The sequence below is a fragment of the Centruroides vittatus genome, unplaced genomic scaffold (genome assembly GCF_030686945.1).
Source record: "Centruroides vittatus isolate TY-2023 unplaced genomic scaffold, ASM3068694v2 contig_862, whole genome shotgun sequence".
NCBI classification, from domain to species: domain Eukaryota; kingdom Metazoa; phylum Arthropoda; class Arachnida; order Scorpiones; family Buthidae; genus Centruroides; species Centruroides vittatus.
Window position 1 is genome coordinate 2,174,146 of NW_027122562.1, and position 27,694 is coordinate 2,201,839.

The 27,694-nt window shown below is 27.4% G+C and overlaps 1 protein-coding gene across 1 annotated transcript in view; it reads right to left on the reverse strand.

Annotated features, from left to right (window-relative positions):
* Positions 1-936: 936 nt before the first annotated feature.
* LOC136982696 (guanine nucleotide exchange factor C9orf72-like) overlaps positions 937-27,694 on the reverse strand; it is a 30,762-nt gene continuing 4,004 nt past the window's right edge. The window contains exons 2-9 of the mRNA XM_067279273.1: positions 25,305-25,951; positions 25,119-25,214; positions 23,276-23,410; positions 19,759-19,878; positions 19,435-19,598; positions 15,790-15,844; positions 13,659-13,768; positions 937-1,386 (exon numbers count right to left, since the gene is read on the reverse strand). Coding sequence (XP_067135374.1) covers positions 1,251-1,386; positions 13,659-13,768; positions 15,790-15,844; positions 19,435-19,598; positions 19,759-19,878; positions 23,276-23,410; positions 25,119-25,214; positions 25,305-25,951 — 1,463 coding nt within the window. The 3' untranslated portion in view covers positions 937-1,250. The remainder of the gene's footprint in view (positions 1,387-13,658; positions 13,769-15,789; positions 15,845-19,434; positions 19,599-19,758; positions 19,879-23,275; positions 23,411-25,118; positions 25,215-25,304; positions 25,952-27,694) is intronic.

A 27,694-nucleotide genomic window follows, 5' to 3' on the forward strand; every position in this document is an offset into this window, starting at 1 on the left:
TTAGAAGGGGTGTAACTCATCTTTCAATAAATGAATGGGAAAGAAACCATTAAAAAAATTTGGTCACGCATATTCAGTAGTCAGTAACTACTAATACTACTATTACTACTATTTTACAGCAGTTTCATTCCCAGGAATATACTCCTATCTATCTTAAAAATTGCCACACCCTGGCATAAAAAATTATTTATACATAAATTTCTCTCTTATATTTAAAAAAAATCTGTTAGAATTGAAAAATGTCGAAGGATAATTATTCGCTTTTTTAATATTGCTCTCAAACAGTTATTACACTAATAAAAAGTGACGGCTTTTTTCCACTTAAACCCACCATTACGTTGATGATAGGTGTAATTATTTTCAGGAATGGACATCTTCACAGAATTAAAACCGACTTCCCGCGTAAAAATCATAAGTTATAAATTCAAAACATTTCTTATTTTTAATTAAAATCGCGTCGATTGCAATTTTCAAAAATATTTCTGCGTAAATTTTGATAAAGCAGAGCTCAAAGCACTCACCTCGATCTGTTAAAACAATGTTATCTTCTACTACAGATTTTATAAGCCCACTCATTCGCCCACACTCATTAACATTTACATATGAGAGGAATGTTTATTTTTAATGTATAAATTATTTCTAACTCGTTCTACAAGTCTGAAATATAAAGAATAATTAAGATACAAACTGCACTAATTATGCGAAAAACGATTTTTGTATTAATCGAATTAACAAAAATTGGACACATTTTTAAGTAGCGCCTGTACATTACTCTTTTCCTACTAATACAATGTATTATGGTGAAGCTACCTTTTAGGTAACTCTATATAATTGTTAAATCATTTAATTAAAACAGGAAATTATTATTATAAAAAATGAACAACCAATAATTTTTAAGTTTATTTCATTTTTTTTCTTTTATAAATACAAACTATATTATTTTATAAACAGTTTTATTTACAGAACTACAAAATCAGAAATAAAAAGTTAGCATCTGTAATAAATTGTTTTATACTTTGATAGTTGCACCAATGATATAAAAAATATTAAATTATACGAACGTTTTTAATTATGTTTTAAATTGTAATTTTTTACAGTCAAGTAAAACAACAAAAATTAACAAACTGCGATTTATTTGATCCAAACGCAAATTATATGTTGGCGTGTTGGAGAATTTATAAAACTTTTCGTCACGAAAAAATTAATAATCATTACAAACGAGATTTATTTAATAAATAACAGACATTATATTATTTTTCATTTATAAGTGTGCAGATGCCGGGCCTTAACTTTTCTGCACTTCCAATAATCACCCTCAAATCTGTACTGTTGGACTGCTTAAAAATATTTTTCAAGATTGTTGGTGTAGTAGTCATATTTAATTCTCTAAAAATAAAAATAAATTATGCACTTAATGATAATTACAATAATTATAAAATTTAAAAAAGTAAAATATGCAAAGATAACTCTAAATAATATTGAATGTTGATAACATCTCTTCACAAAAAACCTCACTTACTAAAGATCAAAAGTTTATTACGGAATAATTGCTTCTAGTTTCAGAAGGTAGTTTAAAATTATGCAATAAAATTAAAGTTTATTAATATATTTATTCTAACTGGTTAATACAACTTTTATTTTGTGATTAAAATAAAACAGATATTCAATTCCTTAATTTTTAAAATAAATATAAAAGATATAATTAATGTTTTTCGTGCCCATTGCTAAAGTTTAATAAATCAAGTTTAAGGAAAAAAATTGAGTGAATTTTCATTATTAATTTTTATAAAAAACTATTATATTCAATATTCTGCAAATACATTTAAATACTTATGTAATTTGATACAATATATCAATATCTTTATTGATAATTTTATTATACATCTTCACGCCAGGAATGATGTTACATAAGCTATTATTTTTATCCCTAAACTGGATCTTGAAATCAACATTTTCAAGTAAGCTTTCATCTCTATAGGAACAGAAATGATTTTTCAGAATTTTCTATGCATTAATAATAATATATTGCAGACTATTTTATATTGAAATCATAGATGTATTTTAAATAAAGTTTATTCTTAATTATTAAATTTATTGTGCAGTATATAAACCTGCCAAACCAGAAAAAATATTCAATTCCGGTTTACACAGGTTTATTTAAGATTGTATAACATGTTTATATTTTTATAAAATATTTCCAAAAATTGTTTTTTAAGTTTAGTTATATCAAAGATTTTTAAAGTCAAGTAATAACTATTATTATAAATAAATAAACACAAAGTCTTGAAGTAAGTTTATTATTATTTTGCTGATTCTTTTCCAATACATTTTTTTTTTTAAATGAAACTCTTTAATAACATTTTTTAATGCATATACTAAAATATTTATGTATAGATTTTCAAAGCTGCATTAATGTTTCACATATTTATTAAATATTTTATAATGGTTTTGAACTGAATGTAAAATAAATATTTTCAAATCAAAAAAAGTAAAGAATTTCTTGAAAGTTATTTTAAAATATAATGCATTAACTTCTTAGTGAACTGAACATAAAATCTATAAAATGTTGTGTGTGAAATTCTTATAGTTTATATTTTTATACAGTTTTTAGTTTCCTGGCTGTTATATATAACAGAGGAAAAGTATGGCAGTCAGTCAAAAAATTAACCCTTCAAGAATTTTAATTTTTAGACTTCAGACCTTGAAACATTGAAAAATACAAAAAAATATGGGGTTTTTTCAGTATGTATGGATGTAAATGTGTGTGTGGGGGGGCACAATTTTGTTCACCTTCTTTGAAGCTTAACTATTGTGCTTTTTGTCAAAAGTTTCTGAAATTTTGCTGTTTAAAAATTGAGGGGGTGGGCAAATAAGGGGGTGTCATAGTACAAGGGTACTTATCTTATAAGTTGTATGTCATCTTTGCAAATTGTATACCTGTTCTTGATTTTGTTGCACCTTTTTAATGTTTTGGCATACATAATCCATAATGATCTGGAGGAGGGGGGTGGCTCGGACCTCAACTACAGAAAATTCCTCCTAGCTAGGATTAATATTCCAGAGGTGCGGTACTCGTACCAAGTTCTGGGGCAAATTACCGACCCTCTACTTTTGTTTGTGTAGTGTCTGTACCGTTAGGACATTTCCAGGTCAAGAAAGAAAAGACATTGCATAATATATCTTTCAGGTATATGTAACATTATACAATTCCAAAACACTTGAAACATCTGACAAAGATGCTGCAAAGACTGTTTGGGGCTGGGCTGACAATAAAGCTGTCAAAAAGTCATTTCTGCTGACTGGACATTTGAAATACCTTGGTTTTGTCATAAATGAAGAAAGCAAGGTACAGGCCGTAAGCGACTTTCCACGCTCTAAAAACACTAAAGAACTTAGCATGTGTAGCTGGTATAGTGGGTTTATCCCAAATTTTGCTACTATTGCAGAACCCCTCTATCAGCTATGAAGAAAGTGAAAAAAGTGGCGATGGACCAATGTGAAAAAGTGCTGGCGAGTCTCAAAAACAAACTAACAGTTCCTATCTTACAGCTGCTGCAACGGAATAAACCATATACATTGTACACCATGGGACTTGGCACCGTGCTTTTCAGACCAGAGTTATCGCCTACACTAGCAATACTTACAATGTGTCGCATTTCAAGGAGGGTCAAACTGAATGAAGATTTTACTTGTTATTAGCATTTACAATTTTTTATAAAACCCATCCCTACCCTCAAAATTAAGCTTTTTGCCCTTTTTATAACAATTAAAAATATGAAAAGTTTTCAATAAAATATCATAACAGATGGCACCACACATGCAGTTTTAAATGTTGCTGGGAAGGTTATGCATCGTGTTGCTGAAATTTTCCCCAATAACTTTAATAGAATGTTCTACAACCTAGATAAGTATTAATTGATTATAATTAAAAAATACTATTCTGCATTGTTAACCCTAGAAAGACCAGGTTTTTCACTGTAAATGTCAGATCATGCAAGTTTGTTAGACTTATGATTTTAATAACATTTTCTGAATTTATGCCTAGAATACCATTATAATAAATAAAAGTCAATAAATTCATTTGTGAATATATATAAGAAATGTCTGTTAATTCTAAGTTCCTTATCTAAAGCATTTATATTCTACCTAGTTTCAAATATAACTGTCCTTCCTGTCTTCCCTTTCTTTTTTCATGCTAGATGCCTTCTGAGGCAAAACACTTATCTTATGGTTTCCATCTAGAATAATACCAGAAGAGTAACAAAGGGAATGTTATCATACATCCTTTGGTTTAATTTAAGGTTTCTTGAACAGTCCCATTTTAGTAATTTGGGTCTTTTCTAAGCATTTTCTCCCATAATGTTTTCCATTTCATAAATAACATCAGATAACTTTTTGTAACTTTGAATCTCCTGTCATCAATTTTTCTAGTTTTTTCCAGCTAAGAGGATTTCTTTTCTCAATCATTACCATATTGTCAACTTTAAAATCATATGCTTGGTGTTGATTATCATAGTAACATTTATTTTTTGAATGATAATGATTACTGTTTCTAATAGTTACTTATATGGAAGATTTCTACATTTTGGAATTTCCTGTATAATTTTAATTCAGTAATCATATCTGAAGTAGGTTTGTTGAGATCAGCAGCATACAATTCTAGAACTGTCTTTTCTCCTCACTGGACCTAGGAAAGAAACAGTACCAGGAATCCATTAAATATATCACTGTTTCAAATAAATTTATGCTCCAGTTCAGAAACAAAAAGTACTATTAATGAAATAAAAACTGTGGCATGATAGTAATCTTCAGGCACATGAAAGTATGGATTTGGACAATGCAATTTCTTGCCCTTAATTCTGAGAATAACTATGACAATTGCAAGCTTTTTACTTCCTCAAATATTCGGTGAAACTGATTGTCAGCATCATTGCATAGAGTTTATAGTTCCTTCTGTACAGCAGTCACCATATTTAAAGAAGACTTAAGGTTAGTGTTTATTTTTTTATATATAAGTGGAAGACCAGTGCTGAACACTTGATATGAGATAAGCAATGACAGCAAAAACTGCAGTTGTAACATTTCATTCTTTAGCAGTGTTATACGTAATGAGTGTCTGCATCTCACCAGTTTGCAATTATATATACAGACTCCAATACCAAAATCAAAAGTTCAAAGAAACCACTCACAGAATGCTATCTTTCAATTCAGCATGTTGTATAGTTTCTTTTCAAAGTTTTAGCATTTACAATAAATTCAGAGTTATTTATTTCTTTAAACAAGATAACTTTTTGTTTTGATGACCTAAAGAAATCATGTTTTACCAATAACACCAATGTAGTTTCAAATATCTACAAGTTTTTAAGCCTTGGACACAGTCAGTTTCAACAAAAGTGCAGCACAGTGAGTGTAAATTACAAGTAGATGAACCCAAGAAACATATGCTTGTATCTCATTGAAGACATCACACATTGCTGTAGACTCATCATTTTCTTAATTACGAAAATATGTCATGTTGTTGTCAAACAATGAGATTGCTCAAAATTAAGTCAGATAGTCCTGCCCTGGTTAAATCTGAAGTAGGGACAAAATTCAGAAAATCTTTCCAAAGTGCTTTTGTATCAGTATTAACATATCTGGCACATATGGAAACTTGTTAAATGCCAGATATATTCAAAGTTTCATCCACCAGAACAGCAAAAGACTTGCCCTTCTTAACATTGCTAACAACTTGTCTCAGCAGAATACCATTGCAAATTCTAGTATAGAATTTTTGATTTTTGGATTGAGATACTGATAACTTGGTCCTTTTAAAGTAGCATGCAGATCAACATTGCTTTTTGTTCTATAATAAAGCATTACATAAAAGTTTCCTTTGTTCATTTGTAGTTCCTCAGATATAGCTATATTACCAGAATCACGATGACTACAAAGTACCAATTCTGTCAACCACAATAATATTGCTTCAAGTGTAGGAACAAGTTTTCTTCTATTTTCCAATATTTGTTGCTATCTCTCTGGTATATTTGTGCTTGATTCTGTTTTCTATTGACAGTTCAGGTATATCCATGTTTGTCTAGAATACTCAACACAATTCATGTAGTATTTTAGGTAAATGTTTCTATTGCTTTCTTCCAGTTTGTGAAACCCTTCATCATAACACCAAGTTTTTGTGAATTGACACAAGCTCCACTACTAGCAAATAGATAATACACAATATTTGCAATAGGCACCATTTCTTTTGCTAGATATATTAATCAAAGTAAACACTTCAACCAATTATGCTGAATATGAAGTATGCAGGTTTTTTCTTTTCAATACTTTGTGGAGACTGTATATACTCTGAAAAAGGAAAGATAAAATCTTCAGACAATATAGAATCTCACCTAAATGCAAAATTTCCAGAAATGAAACACCCTAATTCAGTATTCGGACGTTTTTGGCAACTCTTTATTGGCCTTCTTCGGGAAATGTAAAATGAAAATAATTGTTCTATTTGGGTGTTTCATTGCTGGAAATTTTGCACTTAGGTGAGATTCTATATATATCGTTCCAGGTTGCTTGTGCTGTTATGGTTTTTATCTTCAGACATTATCCATATATTATCTAGAATTTCTCTTATTTCAATAGCAGTTTTTTGAGAGCAGTTTTGGTTTAAAAACAAGCCAATGTCATTAGGTCTGAACTCACTATCAGCATTTGATGAAGCTACCAGTATCAAAGTATTTATGGACTTGGAATGTTTATCAGAAGCACTAACAATTTGTTCTTCAACATTTGTTTTTTGCTTTTTATTTAAAAAAAATCAATATGGGAAGTTGTTTGTCCCTTTCCTCGGCCATTTTCTCATTGAAAACAATTTTAAACACCAACAGCTTTATCACACCAATTAATTGTCCATAATTCACTATTCACATATATTTCAATTTCATTTGTTGCTTGCGTTTATCACTTAGATTGCTGTCTAGTATTAGAATTTAAACTAATTCATTGCTAACAAATGAGCATCACTTATACACCTGCCAGTCAAATATTCAAGAATGTTCCTGATACATCTAGAAAGAAACTCCAAGAACTACCTCAAATATCTAAACTATGATCTTTCTTCTAGAAAAATCCAAATCACTTAGTATAAGTAATTGATAATCAAGCACTCATTTTATTATTACAATAAGTAATGAAATGATTGTATTGAATTATTCATTAATAAAATGCAATTTTAGATATTTTGTCTAATACAAAGTTTATTCATTTATATTTTATCCCTAGAGACTCTGAGGATCTAACACCCACTTCACCCCCATAAGTTTGCCACAGTTCAGTGCATTTCTTTAACTATTGTTCCAGTTTGTTTTCTTCTTAATGTTTTTCTTAATGGTCTATTGCAGGGGCGGGGAACCTTTTTGTTCATGAAGGCCACATTACAATTCATCGTCCCTTATAGTGGCCGCATTGAAATTTTTTTGTCATTTTATCCCTAGGCTTAGGCTGCTAAGTAATTTGAAAGTTATGTAATAAAAGAAAGACAGTCTATATATGCATGTGTATATTGTAAATTTATATATAATAACTGTAAAAATAATAAAGATCTTGAAAAATATATATCAACATTTACATCACAGGCTGCAGAAGGCCACACTTCTTGGCCCAAAAGGCTGCAGGTTCCCCATCCCTGGTCTATTGCATGTATTTCATTTTGGAATTATAACTGCAATCCTCCTAGTACCAATAGATATAATCTTGGTGTCTCACACCTGTATATGAGTCCTATTTTTTTTAGCCCTTATTTTTTGCAACCAGGACAACTATCAAGTCTGTCACCAAGAGATTGAAGCCATATTTTTCACCTGGCCACACTTAACCAAATAAATTGTCCTCAAATTAAGTCCACTTTAGGCTTGATCCAGACTAGGCAAATAGTTTGGAATGCTCTAGTACTTTTAGTTTTTATATGAATGCATACTTGCACACTGCTTAGCCCTTTGAACCACTGATTAGTTTCATGTTTTATTGCAACATTTCTCACTGACATATTGTGATTTTTGGAAATGACTTTGATTAACTTCTGGTCAAGTTGTGAATGAGACGCACCACATTTTCCACTGAAAACTGGCTTTTAATTAATGGATGATGTCTTACAATACTGATTTAAAACTCCATCCATCATACTTTGAGAAATTTGCACTTCTTTTTCTATGAAATGTTTTTTCTGAATTTTTCACCCATTTGTCAACAATTGCTTTTTGAAAGTCTATTTCATTCATTGTTCTAAGAAATAGTATAGTTACTTTAATAAAACTGATAACACAATTCTTATTCTAATTATGAGATGTTGCTATGACAATAAACTGAATTATAAATAATAAACAAAAAAGGTAATGTCTTTTGAATGTTACAGATTTCTATCATTACAGTCCTTATTAGTAGTGGATAAAGACAAACATATAAACTAACTCTGAATAAATTATAATAATTTAATATGAAATATTAATATCATTTTAAATTAATTTATTGAGAAGATTTTATGCATCATGTTAAAAGTTATTGTTGGTTATAAGTTTCTTTTGTTAATTAGATAAATGTCATGAATTAAAAAATTATTATTAATTACAAATAAAAACTATTGATTAAAAATTATTAAATCCATTATCTTTACTATTAACTTTCAATTTGCTCTTTTTACTGAAACTGAATGCAAAACACACTTATTCAGTAAGTTTTCTCAATTTAATTGACAAGTTTGTTCTTACAGCACATAATCAATTTTAATTATATTACAGAAGAAAATGGATAACAAGACTGGAACCAGTTGCAAATATCAAAAATAATCTTTTTCTTTGCAGCAAAATATTTATTAATGGAAGAAACATTTTTTCAGCCTGGTTTACAGGCCTACAATCAGGTCTACCATCAATCCTAATATTAAAAAAATGTTCTATTTTGGAATATCAAATAATTTATGATGCATCTGCCAAATTCAAAAAAATTATTTTTTTAGAAATACACAAATTTTTAAAAAACTGTTAATTAACATATATATTAATAATTGTATCTCTCATTCAAACATAATTGATTTTTTATTAGAGTAAATAATAAAGTTATGTCTGGCCGTCATTTTTGCACTTTGTGCATGGGTGATCACAACATGGCTGACTGCCAGGCTGTCAATAATGATTCACCATCCTTATGATTAATGCAGTTTCCTTTTAATATCCTTTAGAAGTTCTTGAAATTTCAAGAACCTCTAAAGCTCTCTTGCTGTCCTTGTTAAAGTTCAATTTAATTAATTGTGTTTCTTCAAATTTAGCTTTAACCCCTGGTTCACTGGCATATACAGCAAGTGATGTCATAGGTTTATGTTTTCAATTTTGTATTTATGTTCTTTAATTCTACTGGTAACTATCTATCCATAGCACCAATAACAATAAGGTGTACATCATTACATTTTCAGTGCCCAACAGGCAATGTGCACTGCACATTCACCCAACATGTTCAATAGTGGACATATCAAATGAACATGAAGGCTATGGAAAGAGCAGTATCTTCTGTTCTTAGAAAACTGCTTGCACAATCTGCACAATATGGGTTCAACATTATCCTGTTGGAATATTGCATCAGGACAGCAATGTAAGAAGACCTCTGCCAATACAATGTCTCTGATTAGGGATTGCAATCCAGCAGTGTTTTCAATCCAGCTGGATTTTGCTGGACCAAAATCATTCCAGCTGGATCCAGCATGGATGTATTTTTGGTGCAATAAAGTGTTATCTGTCTATCTATCTATCCAGCAATTTATGATTTTTTTTAAAGCAATAAAACATTTATTTTAAAATACTTAAGAAGCTTTTATTATTTAAACTGGTCACTATAATTCTTAAACATTTAGGTAGTAAACTTAACTTTGGTTCCATTTAACGCTTGAGATACAGATAATTAACTTTAAATGTGTAGTTAGATTATAATGTAATTTTTAAGTTAAATAATAGCAAAGATAATTCTACTAATTAATTTATATTAATATATTATATTATAATAATGTAAGGATGGATAATCAGGGGCTAAGTGGCTATCAGTCTTACCAGTTTTCTTATATAGGCTCTTCATATTAATCTGTAGTTATTTATAAGTATATAAAAACTATGTACTGGAAGTAGAAAAAGTTAAATAAACTACACCTTTATCAATCCAGCAAAATTTAATAAAATAATAATGTTTTCAATCATTTTTAATGATCCTCCTCAGTTACGAAAAAATAGAACATTAAATATAGAACATAAAATGTGTTCGAAATAAATATAAAAATTAATGGAAAATGCCCAAACGGATAAAATATAGATAAATAAACAAAATAAATAGCAAAAAGGAAAAAAAAAAAAAGATATAACAACAAAACCAGCATTGTCCGTTAATACCATTAATTAATGTAAAAGGATCTCCACGCAGTAGATAATGAGTCCGCATCACTATGGTTTATACAACCAGTTGCCATGTGCGCCTTGCACATTTCCAATCTCTCAAGATGTTTGACCGTTTGCTTATTTGTCATTAATTGCCGCTTGATCCCATTGGACATTAACATCCTTCTGTCTTGCATATGATGCCAGTGCAGTGTTGTCAAGGTTGTTACTGATTGTATATTAGTGCTCCTTGAGCCTTTGTTTTAAACTGCGCATTGTTGCATCCACATAAACAAGCTTAGAATTGAAATGTTGGTCACCAAAAGGCACCGAATATATACTCATTGTTGAATTCCGATCCTCTTTCTTTTTATTTTAAAAGTTTGAAAACAGTGGGATTACGTCGGTATACAATGCGAAAATTATATTAGACCTGGCAGTACATCTATGTATCTTGTTTAAAAATGGGATGTAATTAAGCACTATTTTTTTATATTTATTCCGAACACATTTTATGTTCTACAGTTAATGTATTTTTTTGTAACTGAGGAAGATCATTAAAAGCAATTGAATATGTTATTATTTTATTAAATTTTGTTGGATTGATAAAGGTATAGTTTATTTATAAGTAATTTAATTATTAGTGTTAGTAAAGTAGTGAGTAAGTAATTAGTAGCAGTCTAGTAGTTAGCAAAGCGACAACGCTGACAACATAGACTTTTGCGCCATTATTTAGAAAGTTAATTGAGTATTTGTGGATCCAGTGTCATTGAAGATGTCAATGTTTTAGACCAATGGTAGCCACAACAATGGGCACTAGCAGACAATCCTTTTTGCAGGAAATGGTTTCACACACTACTAGTGGACATTCTGTGGCCTGTAACAGTGCTCCACTGTTGTGCTAAAACAGTGGATGTCACTGCAATCCATGAGGTCTACACAGTAGAGGACATCATGGATCGCAGTGAGCATCCATCAGGGGATAACTGAGTACAATCTTCAGTTATCCCCTAATGCCATGTGCAGAACTGTACTGGCAGCTCATCCCATACACTTGGCTATCTGGTGATAGGATAACCCAGCTTTTCACATACCAATAATTCCACTGCACTGAAAGTCCATTAATTGTTTGTAATGCATTCTCTGTTGATGATGGGACAAGATGTGGCAAACCATGTGCAACCTGAAAGTTCACCTGTCACCACCTGCAGCCTCTCCAGTAAGCCATTATTTATATTGCCAAGTGTGGACAGTTCAGAGGGCACTGATGTGTAATAATGTGTACAATGATCTTAGATGTAATCATTTGCATATCTCAATGTGGATTACCCATCCTATAGTTTCATGTTCACAGTCCTGTTCCTTCTGTGTGTTGCAATTTCCACTAACAAAAGTATATTTTTAAAGAAAATCAAAAATATGTGTGTGTTTAAGAATTTATAACATACAATCTTGTAAAATACAATTAATATTATATGATCAATAAATAATATATAAATCATTTAGAAAAACATTAGATTAATTATAAGTAAATAAATGCATGAAATTAAAACATAAATTATACTTTAACTCTCTTAGTAAAAGTACTATACCACATACAGTTCCATAACCAATTTACCTAACAATCTATTGTTAAACTGCGAATAAAAATGTTTATATTATAAAATTTTCAATTATACCGTATTTGCTGAACAAATTAAGTTATATGATAAGTAATTTCATAGTACATATATTTTTCTAAAATTTTCTAATTGACACTTGTTATTTATTAACAAAGTAACAAAACAGACTGAACTACAGAAATTGTTAGTTTCTTTTTTTAACAGGAACATTTTTGTACATTTTGGTTTAATATTGGATGCAATCCAAAACAACACTCAAATTAAATGAATTAAAATTTTAATCTATTTGATTCAGATGCTTTTTTTTAGAATGAAGCCATTCCAGAATTTAAAAGTTTTAATTCATCACAGATTGAAATTTCTAAATTTGGTTTATAAATTGTTTCTGAATGCAGCTAATATTGAACTAGTAAATTCATATATTCCTGCTAAGTAAAACTAATGATTTCTACAGTATAGTCTTTTTTTAATTTGGAGTCATCATTTCTGGATTTAATTGCTTAATTGATTTATTCATAAAACTTTTAAAAAATAAATATTTCTCAAAATTCAACAAGTTCTATCAAATTATGTTTTTGTATTTAATTGTTTAATAATATGATTTTCATATTATTATACAATTTCATTAGTTTAGTTTTACATTTTGATTTTTATTGTATTTTTGAAAGTTATTTAAAATTTCTAACTTTTTAATTAATTTAGTTTATAAACTCCTAGATAAGTTTTAAATTAACAAATGTCTGGCAGATTTTTCAAATTAAATCCAAAGAATAGTAACTTTTTATGTTAATCTAGGTTGTGAAAAACAGAGAACATTTTTACCTTATATAATATTAAAATATAGCTTTTTAAAAAAGTCATCATGTTTTTAATAGCTAAATGTTTTCATTTTAGAAAGGAATGGAATAATACATAAATAAATATGAATTGTTTTATGTAATATAAATTTTGAATTAATTAATACACATATTAAATGAGATTTTCTAATTTAGGTTCTGTTAATGAAGTTATTTAAACATTAAAAAAAAATACATTTCTTGAAAATTATGTTTCAATATTATATAGCTGTAAGAAGTTAAACTAAAGTTATGTTTACATATAATTTAAATTTTTATACACTAATCACTATCATGCTTAGACAATATAAATGAGAATTATTTTTCATGTTATCTTTTACAGCAATTTTTACAGCAATTATTAAAATTGTATTTGTATTTGTATTTTTTAAATCAGATAACAGCATTTATATAAAAAGAATGACTGAATATGAACAAAAAATAAACTGAAAATAAAATTATTATTTAAAAAAAATGGTTTCACAACTTAAATTGATTTAGAATTGTTTTCACAACTTGAAGCAGATTGTCACAGAGAATGTGATAACTGTATTAAAGATTTATATAATTAATGGATATTAATTATACCTGAAATAAAACAGGATGTACAGTACATTAGTTACCATAAATTTCATCTAACTAAAAAAAATTGTTTCAACTGAAAAAAGAAATTTCATGATTCAATCAAAATTATGTAAAATTTATACAGCATATTTAAACAAATGTTTTTTGAGTTAACTTCATTAAAGGTTAAATATTGTCAACATAAAAAACTTCAAAATATTAAAAAAAATAAAACATACCTATATCTATCTGTCATTTTAATAAGTGAAGATGCAGTGAGCCACATATATCTTGAAAAATGTTTGGCATAAATTTCTTGAATAGCTGGTTCTTCATTAAATATCTGACACTGTATACAAATAAATTTAATTATAAACAAAAATAAATAAAATCATTTTAAATTATGCTTATTAGCTACTCATTAAAATTCATTAAACATTATTACAATGAAAAACAAATTATTATTAAACATGAACATTTCTTGAAATATAAAAATCAGTGCTATGGAATTTATATACAAAACCTTCAGCTTAGATTGCTCAATTTTTAAATCTCCAATTCCATCTCTGGCTTTTTCACAAAAACTCAATATGTATTAATAATGATAAATTTACTAAAATGGCAAATGATACCAAAAAATATTTCATCACCACCACATGAATCAACAGACTTTTAGAATTATAACTTAAATTTCAGTCTAATGGTTTACTGAAGGTATATTTTTATGACTTTTTCCTTTATTTCCATATTTGGTGGAGGTCAAAATCATAAAAATTTAATATTAATTATAATAATAATATTAAGGACAGAAATTACTCATATAATAATAAGAAAAAGTCACACAATATAAAAGTGTTAAAATAACATTTTATTATGACTTTATATCAAGAGTCAGTAAAAAGTGCAAATTCCAAATCCTTGATAAAAATGAAGATTGTATCAGAGGCATTTTTTGAAGCTATCTTTTTCCCCTTAGAGAGGCTGAGACAAAGATTGGAAACAGTAGTACATAAGAAAAGTTGCTTTTTCAATTGGAACTAAGAAGAAAAAAATCTGAAGTGATCCATTTGGAAATATTTGTCCTTCAAAGTTGGTTCAAATCAGCTATCTTATATATCTGGAATATCTTTACTTAAGCATATTTTTGCAAATTGGAAAAGTCATGACTTCTTATTTTATGTGAGTGATAACATCTACATCAATAATTAACAAACAACAACATAGAATAGGCATGTTTGCTTTAGGTATTATAGACTGTTAAAGTATGATTCCAGTTGTACACAACTGATTTTACCTCCCCAATTTACAGAAAAATTATACTAGGCTGAAAAATGTGACTAAACCACTGAATTTACAGCAAAAAGTTGTTCTAAGTCACCTACTTTAAAAATGTATGCTTGCTTCAATGATGTACAATAAGAGAAAAAATTTAATCATTCATAAGGAGAAGACTGGAATGGCCTCCAGTCTTGAGAATCACAAAACATTCAGATCTAATATTTTGCAGATCTTACCTCAAGACCCTAAGCTATCTTACTGTAGAATTTGAACAAAATTGGAGGGAGTTAAGTTTGGAGGTTTCCACAGTAAGCATGGAATGATCAAGTACAAGATACAATGTTAGTTAACCTTCAATTTACACAATATTTGAATTGCATGATTTCAGTTTAACAGAAAAAAGTAGTAAAATTTCATTTTACAAAAAATTTCAGTTTGACAAAAAATTATAAAATAGTTTTTAGTAATTTTAAAATAAAGTAAGTATTTTCACTGATAAAATTCATGTTTAGGTGGACTCAATTGTAGAAAATGCCTTTAAAATAAAAAATGCCTTTTGATAAAAAAATATGTTTTGGTTTGAAAAAATTCAGCATTGCTCTGAAATGACTGTCACAAAACGACAATTACAATTATTTCTTATAAGTTATTTTTTTTAACCATTATACTACTCAAATTTTAATTATAAGTCTTATTTTTGGACAAAAAACAATAAACAAGCAGATTAGATTATACTCCTAACAATTTAAAACTAAAATATTCACAAGAAGCATTTGTTGAAAAATTTCAAACAGTGAAAAAATGTACAAATTCCTTAAAAGTTCCTCAAGATTCAGATTTCTCATGCATATATAAATTAGCCAGTTTTTTCACAAAAGTCATTACACCGATTAGTTTTTAAGACTAAATGTTTAAAATTCTACTTTTACTTTTCTTAAAATAGATGTTTAATATATCAAATTTAAGTATATTTTAAAAAAGAATGACAGTAATTTACTTCAAGTTTTTTTAATAATAAAATCTAAATTTTAAATGTAATTCTTTATAAAAAAGATTAATTCAAATATTGTAATCGTTAACAAAGAAACTAACCTCCCGCAACATATCCGGAATTAATTTTCCTACTTCAGTAACTGTCTGAAGAGAACTAGAATTGAAAACAAAGAAATAGTTTTAAGTAATAAATCATGAATAATTATATTTTAATTTGATCAAATAAATGTTAATTAATTCTTTAACTTTTTTATATAACAGAAAAGCAAAAATTTTTTTGTTTTTATTAAGTTTTGAAATAAAATATGAAAATATATGTAGATTTCAATAAATTATTCTATTGGAAAATAACTTTGAAATCAATTATAAAGAATAAATACTAAATAAAATTGTATAGCTTTTATCTTATGTTTTTCATTTTTTGGTTAAATATTAATTCAAATGTAAAAATTATGTTTAATAGAATGAAAACCATCATTATAGTTGATTCTATTACTTTATTCATTTAAAAAAAAAATAATAAATATAGTAGTATAAAATTCATTAAATTTATCTAAGCAATTTTTGAAAAATAAGAAAAGAATAAATTATTGCTGCTAAATCTTGACAGTTAGATGAATATTTAAAATTTTAAATACACTGCTGAGACAATAAAATGTACTTCAATTAAACATGCATACAATACAGCCAGCCTGTGAGTCCCAATTTCTTACACCACCTCTTCAGGTCCTGCCACTTTTATTGCATCTTATTATAAGTTACTGAATTAAATTTACAGTTAATAGCACAGTTAAAAATCAATTGGATCACTTTGCAATATTTTGCCATGCTTTATACTTGCAACAGAATAAAGACAACTTAACCAATAAGTGTTTTGATATGGAAAAAGCCTGAACAAAATAGATTGTTCATACACATGACAGAAAGGATTTCTCCTTATAATGCAGCCTTGTGTACAATGTGATCAAATCTTTTTGAATACCAAGGATCACATTTTATCAAGTCAACAATTACTATGTTTATGACATACTATTATTCAGTTAATCAAAGTAAAATTATGATTTATAAAATGTAATTTTATTACAGACTGTGAAATATTATATTTACTTTAATACATTAATATTTTAGTGAGATTTAAAATTATTTTAATCATTTATGATAATGGAATTACACAAGAAATAATTGCACACTTAAAATGATACTTTCCAATATCAAATATCAATATTAAATTTTGTATTTGAGTTTTTAGGAATAAACATTATTTTTTCCATATTGACTAATTAGAATAAATACTGAAAAAACATACACAGATATATTAAAAATATAATTATTTATTAAAATACACACTCTTGTACCAACAAAAAATACTTCTTATCATGCCTTTAATGAAAAAGAATTATTGAATAAACAAATGTTTATTCAAGATATTTGAAATTTATTTCTTAAATTTCAAATATCTAGAGCAAAATAAAAATAAACATGTATTTTGCTGGTGTATTACTTATAAGTTCATTTTGGAACATCATCTCTATTTTGTAAGTATTTACAGTGGTGCCTCATATAACATACTTAATCCGTTCCAGGTGCACATCCGTTAAGTGAAACATCCGTTATATGAAACGCATTTTCCCGTAGAAACACATGTTAAAACATCAATTCATTCCCCAGCATAAAATAATCGTACTGTATCATTAAAAAAATGAAAATGGGGTGCGTTCTTTTATTCCTCCGCATACTCTGTGCGAGCGACATCCGTTTAAAAATTCTGCAGAACACATTCCTAAATTCCGGTGGGAGTGCGCGTCGTCGAACGGCAAAAACGGCCGCTTGTAGCAGTAGTTTACGGTGGAAGCAACATGGCGTCCTCCATGGCTCAGATAGTTTCGTTTCCGGGTCCATTACGTGGTTTTATGAATGAGAATTTAGAAATTGCAAAAGCATGAGTTAGCGCACGCGGTGATGTAAGTGTCTTTATGATTTTTTTCGAGGCTATTTTGAATGCTCTTTCAACAAATAATCCATTTTATGGTTAAATTTTACAATTGGGACCCTTCTTTTGCCTTTTAAAGCTCATATTTTAGAATTATAGATTCCTCCATCACGACACTATCGATAGTGCGGGCGCCACTATCTTTCTTTCTTTCACTATCGTTCCTAAATGCCTACAAACAGCAGCGCACTCCCGTAGTAGCGGAGACGCAGAGAGACCGCTATTAAAGAACGCACCCATGGAGCAGTCACCAATTATGCCGGAAAGTCCGTTGTTCGCTGCCAGTCCATTGCTCGAGTCATGTAACGGCCAAACAGAAAGTCCGTTGTTTGCAGCGTCCGTTATTCGAGGCATACGTTATACGAGGCACCACTGTATTTTATTTCTAAAAACTAAATATATTATCAGTTTTAAAAACTGCTATATTTTTTATTAGAATAAAATTTAATTAAACCCATATTATAAATGTTAATCTCTAGACAGAAACACGTCTCTAGTACATAACCAGAAACATCAGTCTGAGAGACCTTGTATTTTTGTAGACTTCACATTTTGTGTATTTGTTACTATACAAGTGTTTTTTTTTATGATTTTGGGTTTTAAAGAAAACAAAATTATGATCTGTAAACTCAAATTTATTGAGAATCAATTACATAGTAGTAAAACTAGAGAAATTTCTGAATAAATTCTAACTTTTAGTCATTTGTTATTGTACATATAATGCAAACTTTTCTGCAGTAACCCAGACAAATTAAATTTTTACATTTGATACATTTGTAGAAAGTATTTTTGCCCTTGGAGGATTGACACTTGGAACAAGTCTTCCTCCTCTCAAGCTTATTGCCTAAAGTTCATCATCTCTTGCAGTAGTAATTTCATATTCCTGTATTGCTTCCCATACAATGACATATCTCTGGGCAGATTAGGAATAATGAACAATCTTTTGATATGTGGGTTCAATAAAAAGTAAACCAAGCATTTAAGCAAAATGAATTTTTTTATAACTGGATTTTGAGAATAGAACAAATAAAGTAAGTTCTTCACAATTTACCAGTACTTGTTGATGGAATAGCTATAATAAAATGTTCTAAAATTAAGAAAAACTTTATCATGAAGTAACAAAAATAACAATTAAAAACTATAAAAAGTACACAATATGAAATATCTAGTATTACATAGCTTTGTAGTTAATACATAATACGAATCACCCAGTCAGTAAGACCTTCATTCATTTAAAAAGCTATATGTATCTTGAAAAAACAGTCACAAACTGAACAGTATTACATGCATAGTGCAGGCATGTGGTTGAAAATAAGGTACTATAAAGGGGCAAGATGAAGCTTGGAAAGTGCTACCATATTGTTGCATAACATAATAGTAATGGTCTGACAGACCAATGTTTCTGTTTAAAGGTTAAATTTTAAGAAATTATCCAGTAAAAATTTTTACATAAATATATCAATCTAGTTGTTGTTGTTATTATTATTTATGTTAAAGATAAATTAGTAATATTATCTATAGATTATTATTTAATTACTTCAACACATTATATACATATAAATCTCTCTCTCATATATATAATCTGCTATATCTGTATAGATAAATGATACAAAGAGTAAACATTAAGGTTTATAATTTCTTCATAATAAAGCATTTTGATTCATAATGAAAAGAAAATAATCTAGTTTATTTATTGGTACATAAAAAATATATTAACATTCTTAAAACAATTTTATACATATAAAAAAAATTACCTTTCATGTTTTAAAGATTGTGATTCTGAATTTGAATGACTGTCATCATCCTGTGATGAATGTAATGAGGTACGAACCTTTTTTCGACTTAAATCAATAACAGTAACAGGATATGGATTCAATTTAAGATCTTGAAACCATAAATCGCTTCTTCCATAAGTATCCTTGAAAAATTTATTTGAAACAATAGCAATTAATCTATCTGACAAATTATACAAATATAGATTACATTTTCGCACTTAATTTACAGAATTACAATTTATTTACAATTTATACTTTAAAATTTATAAGAAATTTTAAAGAATAAAAGTGAGCTTTCCTTGCCTTTAACAAACCTTGTAATAATAATCCTGATTGATAAGAATATGATTTACTGTACAAAGAAGTATAAGTTGAACAAGACTTTTCTCTGTTATCTTGAAATAAAGCAAGAGTATGTATCATCTGAAAAATGAGACACTTTTATTTTAGTAAAATAAAAATATATATTATTTTTATATATTAAATTAACAAATTATGATTTCAAATTTATTGTTATATAAACTACATTCAAATATTATAAATTTTTAATCACTTTTTACTTTCCTGGCTTTTATATATAATAGAGGGGAAGTATGGCAATTGGTCAAAAAATGACCCCCCTCCCCAAGATTTTTACATTTTTGGGCTTAAGACATCTTGAAACATCAAAAAATGCAAAAAAATTTGGGAGTTTTTTCTGTATATATGGTTGTTAGTGTGTGTTGTATACATGTGGGGCATGACTTTGTCCACACTGTTTGAAGCTTAATAACTTCTGTGCTTTTTGATGAAAATTCCTGAAATTTTGCAGTGAGATTTGTTTATTAGGAGAATTGATGCTATTAAAGTTTGGTGATTAAACGTTGAGAAGTTGGAGAGATAAAGGAGATCCTGTGTATCTCCAGTAGGATCAGACTTAATGATGATTTTTACTTACAAATTTTTTTTTTCATTCAAATGATCTTTGTAAAATAATAATCCTACTATTGAGTTCTACAGCATATTTTCTTATGTAAAAGATTATAATATATATATAATATTTGAATAAAAACTACATTTCATTTCATAAGTGTTAAAAAAATGCATTCCATATGCTGCATTTCATTACCTCATATCAAAAAAATCCAGCAATGAGTTGCTTAACAACAACATTTGGTGGCACCATTTGTTATGATATCTTATTTTAATAACTTTTTATACTTTTAATTATAAAATAGCAAAAAACTTAATTCTGAAGGTAAGAATAGGTTTTATAAAAACTTTTAAATATCAAGTCCAAATCCACCAAATTTTAAATAAATGTAAATAACAAGTAAAATTGTCATTAAGTCAGACCCTACTTGAGATATCACAACCCCTTTATCAATCCATTCCCTTGACCTTTGACCACCAAACTTTAATATCATCAATCCCTCTAATACACAAACTTCCCTGCAAAATTTAAGAAAATTTCAAGAAAAAGCACAGGAGTTATTAAGCTTCAAAGAGACTGAACAAAATTGTGCCATGCACACACACACACACACAAACTAATACTCATATACATAGGAAAAAAACCCCAAACTTTTTTGCATTTCTCAATGTTTCAAGGTGCCCTGAGTCCAAAAATGTAAAAATCTTGGGGAAGTAATTTTTGACCAATCAAATACTTACCCTTTGTTATATATATGTTACAGTAAAAACCCGTTTTTAGTTAAAACACGTTTTCACTAGTTGAAACTAGTTTTTACTGGATGGCATTGTTAAAACTAGAATTTACTGCTAGTCAAAAATGAATTTGAGTTAAAACTAGTTTTAACTAGACAAAACAGGTTTTAACAAAATGGCTTAGTAAAAACTGTTTCGACCAAGGTCATTCAGCTAACACGTTCCTATAGTGTATGATGAATTTCGTATCGCTTTAACCCTTTCCCCCCACATCTTGTTTATGTTTATTTTGTGATCCCTCCTAAGACAATATAGGTCAGTCAGGCGATATTATTTTAAAAGGTCACCAAAAATCAAATTATCATTATATCTATATGAAAAAAAATCACTTACATTTATTATTATCTTTAGTTTTAAATACAATATTTTTCAATACATTTTATTAGAAAAATTTATAAGAAAAAAATAATATATATACCAGAACTGACACACAAACTTGATAATTTGTAACATTTTGTGAAAATTAGCATTGTCTAGTTACATAGTTGTTTGCTGGCACTGAGCCAGAAAGTTGTAGAATATTGTTTTGTACAATTCGATATAACACTTATGCATGTATGTTTATTCGTTGTGAAATTATCGCACATTATATCAAACATTTGTTTGAAATCAAAATTTTATATTGCTATCAACTAATATAATGAATTATTATACTTTATTCACTTCATATCAAACGAGATTATATCTGTTGTTAATAAATTTTTCAAAAATTGATATTTACCAAAGTAACGATGAATCGGTACTCTCGAAGTTTTGCTTAAAAAGCCAGGGTACCGATCTATCGGTGCCTTCGGGGACAAAGGGTTAATTAATGTTAATAACACAGATGTGTGACCAATATTTTCAATAAATATCGTATTAAATAATACAAATGTTTTAATCCCAATCATCACTTTATTTATTTCCCCCAAACATATTTATGTAGCTAAAATTAGTTTTAACTAATGTTAAAAGTTAAAAAGTTAATGTTTGATTTTAGTTTTATCTAAAATCAAAACATGTACAGCAGTAAATTCTAGTTTTAACTAGACAAAACGGGTTATAACAATGACATCCAGTAAAAACTAGTTTCAACTAGTTAAAATGCGTTTTCACTAAAAACGGGTTTTTACTGTAACATATATTTAACAAAGCCAGGAAAGTAAAAATGAGAAGTAACAAGAAATGAAAAATTAATTTATTAAAAAAAATCTTAAAATTTACTTTAAATTATGTATTTAAGCACTTTCACTATCACATTGTGACAATCATTCATTAGTCACATTATCACAGCTGATTTTGAAATCGCTACTGGCATTGTCATTTTCCCAAACTAAGTCATCTTCTGTACCATCCATTTTTTAAAGGAACGAATTATTATTTCTCTGAGAACTTTTTCCAGATGACAGATAACCATTCCACAATTTTTGAAGCACTTAACTTTATTATTTTCCCACAAGTGGTTAAAGCATGGTTTTCTGAATGTAACCAATTTTTATATTTTTTCCTTTGTCCTTAAATGGCTTACTGATACAAACATCAAACTTTTTAAGTTCAAAAGCTCAAAAGGTTAAAAATACTACAAAATAATCAATCAAACATTATCTTATGGCAGACTAACAAATCATTCCCAAAAAAAGAATCCTGACTAAATACTACTGGTCGGATGATGATGAAATTAGGTCAGGGGATAGTAGACATGGTATAGAATAATTTGTGGTACTTTAAAAAAATTGCCTTTTCAGGTAAAATTTAACCACTTTTGAATGTAAGCCTACCAAATTTTCAGGGAGATTAAAATGGTAAAAAAAGTGCAGCTTCAAATCAAATCAAATAAATATTGTGTATACAGTATACATGTAAATATTAATATTTTTGTAATATTTATTTTTATTATAATGAATAATTCACTTACTAAAATAATTATAAAATTACCTTTTAAAAATTATTATTATAAATAGTTTATTCAAATAAATTTATTCACTTATTTTAATAAATGATTTCTGTGTCTATATTAAATTACACACTAATTTTTTATTTTATAGTTGTACTAAAAACTTGTTTTATATACTTAATTAAATTTCATAAAAATTTCTCTAACTTTTTTAAACTAACATATTTAATTTATACTTACTTTATTAATATCATTTTCTGTTTGTCCAATTATAGCAGAACAGCTGCAACTTTGAAAATGAGATGCTAAACATCTTTCAAAAAATTTTAAGTCACTAATGGATTTATCTTCAAAATACGTTTCTGGTAATGATAACTGATAAAGAGAAAGAAACATCAGTTTCATTCTTACAATCAGCAATTTTAAAAAAATTTCAATAATTAATTTTTTTGCATTTTAAAGTTATAAAAAAGTATATTAAATTATTATTAAATTAAAATATAAAATAATATTTTAATTTAATAATAAATGAAATATAGAAATAAATTGTAAAAAATTCAGCAACAAGTTGCATAATTTTTCCTAGCCATTATGAGATTTTATTTAAGAATTAACTTTTATATTACTAATTATAATAATTAGACAAAAGTCTTAATTTTGAGGATCTTAATTGCTTAGTGATAAGTTTCTTTTTTTATTTCAATCATCTATATTATAACCTTCCTGTTAGATTTCGTTGCTTCCATACACTTCTTGAATGCATGATTAATAAATAATGGTTATATTGTGTTCAACAGAACATTTTTGCATATTATTAACAGCTGTCGTTACTTCACATAGATGTGTGATTTAATTATAACATTCAATTATAACAAACATTATCTCACATTATTGCTAATATGAGATTGTGTTCTTTGTTTAAAAGCTTATTTTAAACTTATCTCTTCACATTTTGTTTGAATAACATCAAGTTGGAATGTCTTCAGATAACAAGCATATGCTTTATCTCTTTTGTAAGGCATTATATGCTGTAAAGCATATAATGCCTTGAAAACAATAAAAATAATTCATAATGTGTACAGGAAAGATGCTACTAAACTTCAAACATTAAAAAAGTACCATTCAAAAAATTTTGAAGTAAAGAATACAAAACATATAGGGCACCCAAAAGCTATTGACAAAGAGAAATTACAGGAAGAAATTGCTAAAAATAGACAAATAACACACAATATATTGTATATAATCAAGCACACCATTAAACTGATAAAAGCATGAAAAATATACGAGTGTAACACGAGTGAGAGACGACTTGGATGCATGAGATTGTGTTTATGTTTCAAGTGCATTTTTCACTGTGTGTACAGTTTGAATTTTAAAGCATTGTTTGAGGCAAATTTTTGTCATATTTAGTGTTTGAACTCTGAAACATTCAAGGTATTTGGTACCACTGTAATATATTCATAACAGCTATTGAGTATATTACCAAAAACTCCAAAAATTCCAAACGAACAAAATTTTTTAGCCAAAATGTCAAAGTTTGTACCTTGAAGTCTTGCAGAACACCACATTATTTAAATAGTAACTATCTATTTTTAAAGGTATTTAATATTATTAATTTGCTCTGTATATTTTAACTAATAGTATTTTCTTTTACTTTACCTCCAATTATTGTTTTTAAATTCTGAAGTATTATTTATGGTTATTTAATCTATGTATGTATAACTAATGTTTATATAAAAAGTTGTTATAAATTGTGACACAGATGCAATTTATGTCATGAAGCAATGTGAACTATGAGAGCTCCACTCCTAAACATCTTTGAGTCATCAACAGTCAGAGACAGAACTCCTTATAATTTATAAAGCTAATATTATTTACAAAGAATTGATATAAATTACAAGAAAACGTGAAGAGAATCATAAGATGATGGTTGTATGGACACACAAATGTTGGGTCATGTTGCCAAAAATAGTCAGTGGCAGAGTCCATAATATATTTATATAAAAATAACGATCAACTATATAAACTATATATTAACTGAATAAATTAAAGTAAATGTTGAAATAAATGTAAAAATACTTACCTGATGTTTTAGAGAAAAATTATATAAGTCAGATATTGTATTGTAGTTATTATTTAAATGCATAGTGATACAATTAATAATATCAAGTGAGAGAACCTAATTTTAAATAAATAAATAATCATTATTTAGCATTAGTTACATTTCTTATAAAAAAAAAATCATATAGTTCCATAAATTCATACACACCTTATATGCTTGCAAAATAGAAACTTGTCTTCTAAGCATTAAATCAATTATTGAATAAATATTTAAAATAAATTCTTTATCTTCATATTTAAATATGGCTGATAAACTCAAACGAAGATTATCAACTGATTTACCATTTAAATCTATACAATTATTTAACTGAAATAGATTAGTTATTATAATAATATTTTTTTCTGATAATAAATACATCCTACTGTAGGAACCAAGTAATGCTGGATAATTTTCTAGTTCTCCTAATAATAACTGTCCAACAGCTTTGAATGTAATATCTTGACTGCATAGACAGTTATCATTTTGGTCATCTAAAAAAATAATTTCTTCTAAGATATCTAATTGTCTATTTTCTATACTGTCTAATTGATTTAACTGATTTAAATCTCTCTTTTGATTTAATGAGCTAATATTACTATCATTTATATACGATTTTTCCACTGAATCTTCACTATTACCAGATTTGAATTCTTTATTTAATGCAGGATCTTTACGCGTTACTTCAACATTTTCTTCTTTAATTTTATTTACAATATCATTTGAAGAAACTACTTTTGGCTTCCATCTAACTAATATTTGTGGACCAATAGTGTTATTCCATGATGACAACAGAAAAGACTGGAGTGGATTATAATCTGTAAAAGTAAAATGCATGCACATGAAAATCATAAAATACAAATTAAAAATATACATAAATACAAAACTTATACTTCATTAGATTCAAATTCAATTTCTATTTAGACAGAATATAATATATATAAAACTCTTGCAAATTTTGGTAAAATTTGCTTTAAGAAATTATAGTAGTTTTCATTTGACTGTCTTGAAAGCAGAATGTATTATATAATAGCAAATAACAATGTTACTACTATTATCTGCCTCACGGTTATAGATATTTTAATTAATTTAAATAACAATGTGTTTAAACTTGTTAAAAACTGAATGTTCTTTTTACATTCTTTTGGTTATTATCTTTATTTCTTATTGGTTACCATAGTATTTAAATTTAGACATATTCTATTTATTCTTAAATGTTTATACATCTAATTCTGTTAATTTGTTTGGTTTTAACTGATGAAGGCCCATTAATTCTGGGTTGAGAACATTCTAAAGTATTAAAATATCTGCTGAATTTCACAAGATGACATTTTTCTTTAACATTATATTATACAATTAAATCATTATCACAGAAAATTTTTTGATTTATGAAATCACTTTATATTTTATATAAAATTTAGATATTTTATTATAACTTGAAAATCAAAATTTAATCGTATCTTATTTAATGTTGTAAAGAATTATGTCAGATTATATAAATGCAAATTCTAAATATTTACATACAGAAACAAACTCATATCTACTGTTTTATCCTAAAGTCAAAATAATTTATCATAAATAAATGATTCTGATATTAGATCATAAATTGATAAGTTATTAGATATTAAATTGAAAGGATATAAATCATTCAGTTTATTTTCTTTAAGAGTTAAACCATATTCAAAATAAAATCAATGTCTAAAATCTTTCCATCAACAAATTCTAATCATATATGTTAAATGTTTTTAAACAACCATTCACCACACCAGGATATAGTTACTGATGTATACTGAACCAATTACAGTGTGTAGATGACAAAAACAAATGTTTTTGAACTCCTTCTGAGTCTGTCATCAGGTTTTTTTATTTATTTTTTATTTTTAAATACCTGATGAAGAACTCAGAAGGAATTCAAAAACGTTTGTTTTTTGTCATCTAAACACTGTAATTGGTTTAGTGTACATCGGAATGAAAACAAAACACCTTGGTATTTCCAGCAAACAAGTAAAATTTAATAAAATAAAAACGTTTTCGACTATTTTTAATAGTCCTCTTCAGTTACTCTTTAAATTGAAAATGGAACACTTCTTTAAACAGAATTAGAACAAAAAATAGAATGCCAGCAATAACATCATTTAAATTTAAAAAAAAAAATTAAATAAATAAAATAAAAATAACATGAAATAAAAGTAACATAAAAATAGTACAAATTAAACAGTAAAATAAAACAAAGTATTAATATAATTAATTGTAGTAAAAAGATTTCCATGCACTAGAAAGACTATCAGCATCTCTATGGTTGATGCAACCTTTGGTATTATGTGCCTTGTAAATCTCGAGTTTTTCAATGTATTTAATAAAATGTTTGTTAGTGGCAGTCTTAATTATGGAAGCTTTATCCCAATAAATATTGATATCTTGTTCTTTTGCAAAGGCTGCCAGTACAGTACTGTCCAAGTGTTTAGTAATTGAATATTTATGCTTCTGCAACCTCTGTTTTAAAGACCTCATGGCGCTACCATGAGGTCTTTAAAACGTTTTTAAAACGTTTTAAAATGTCT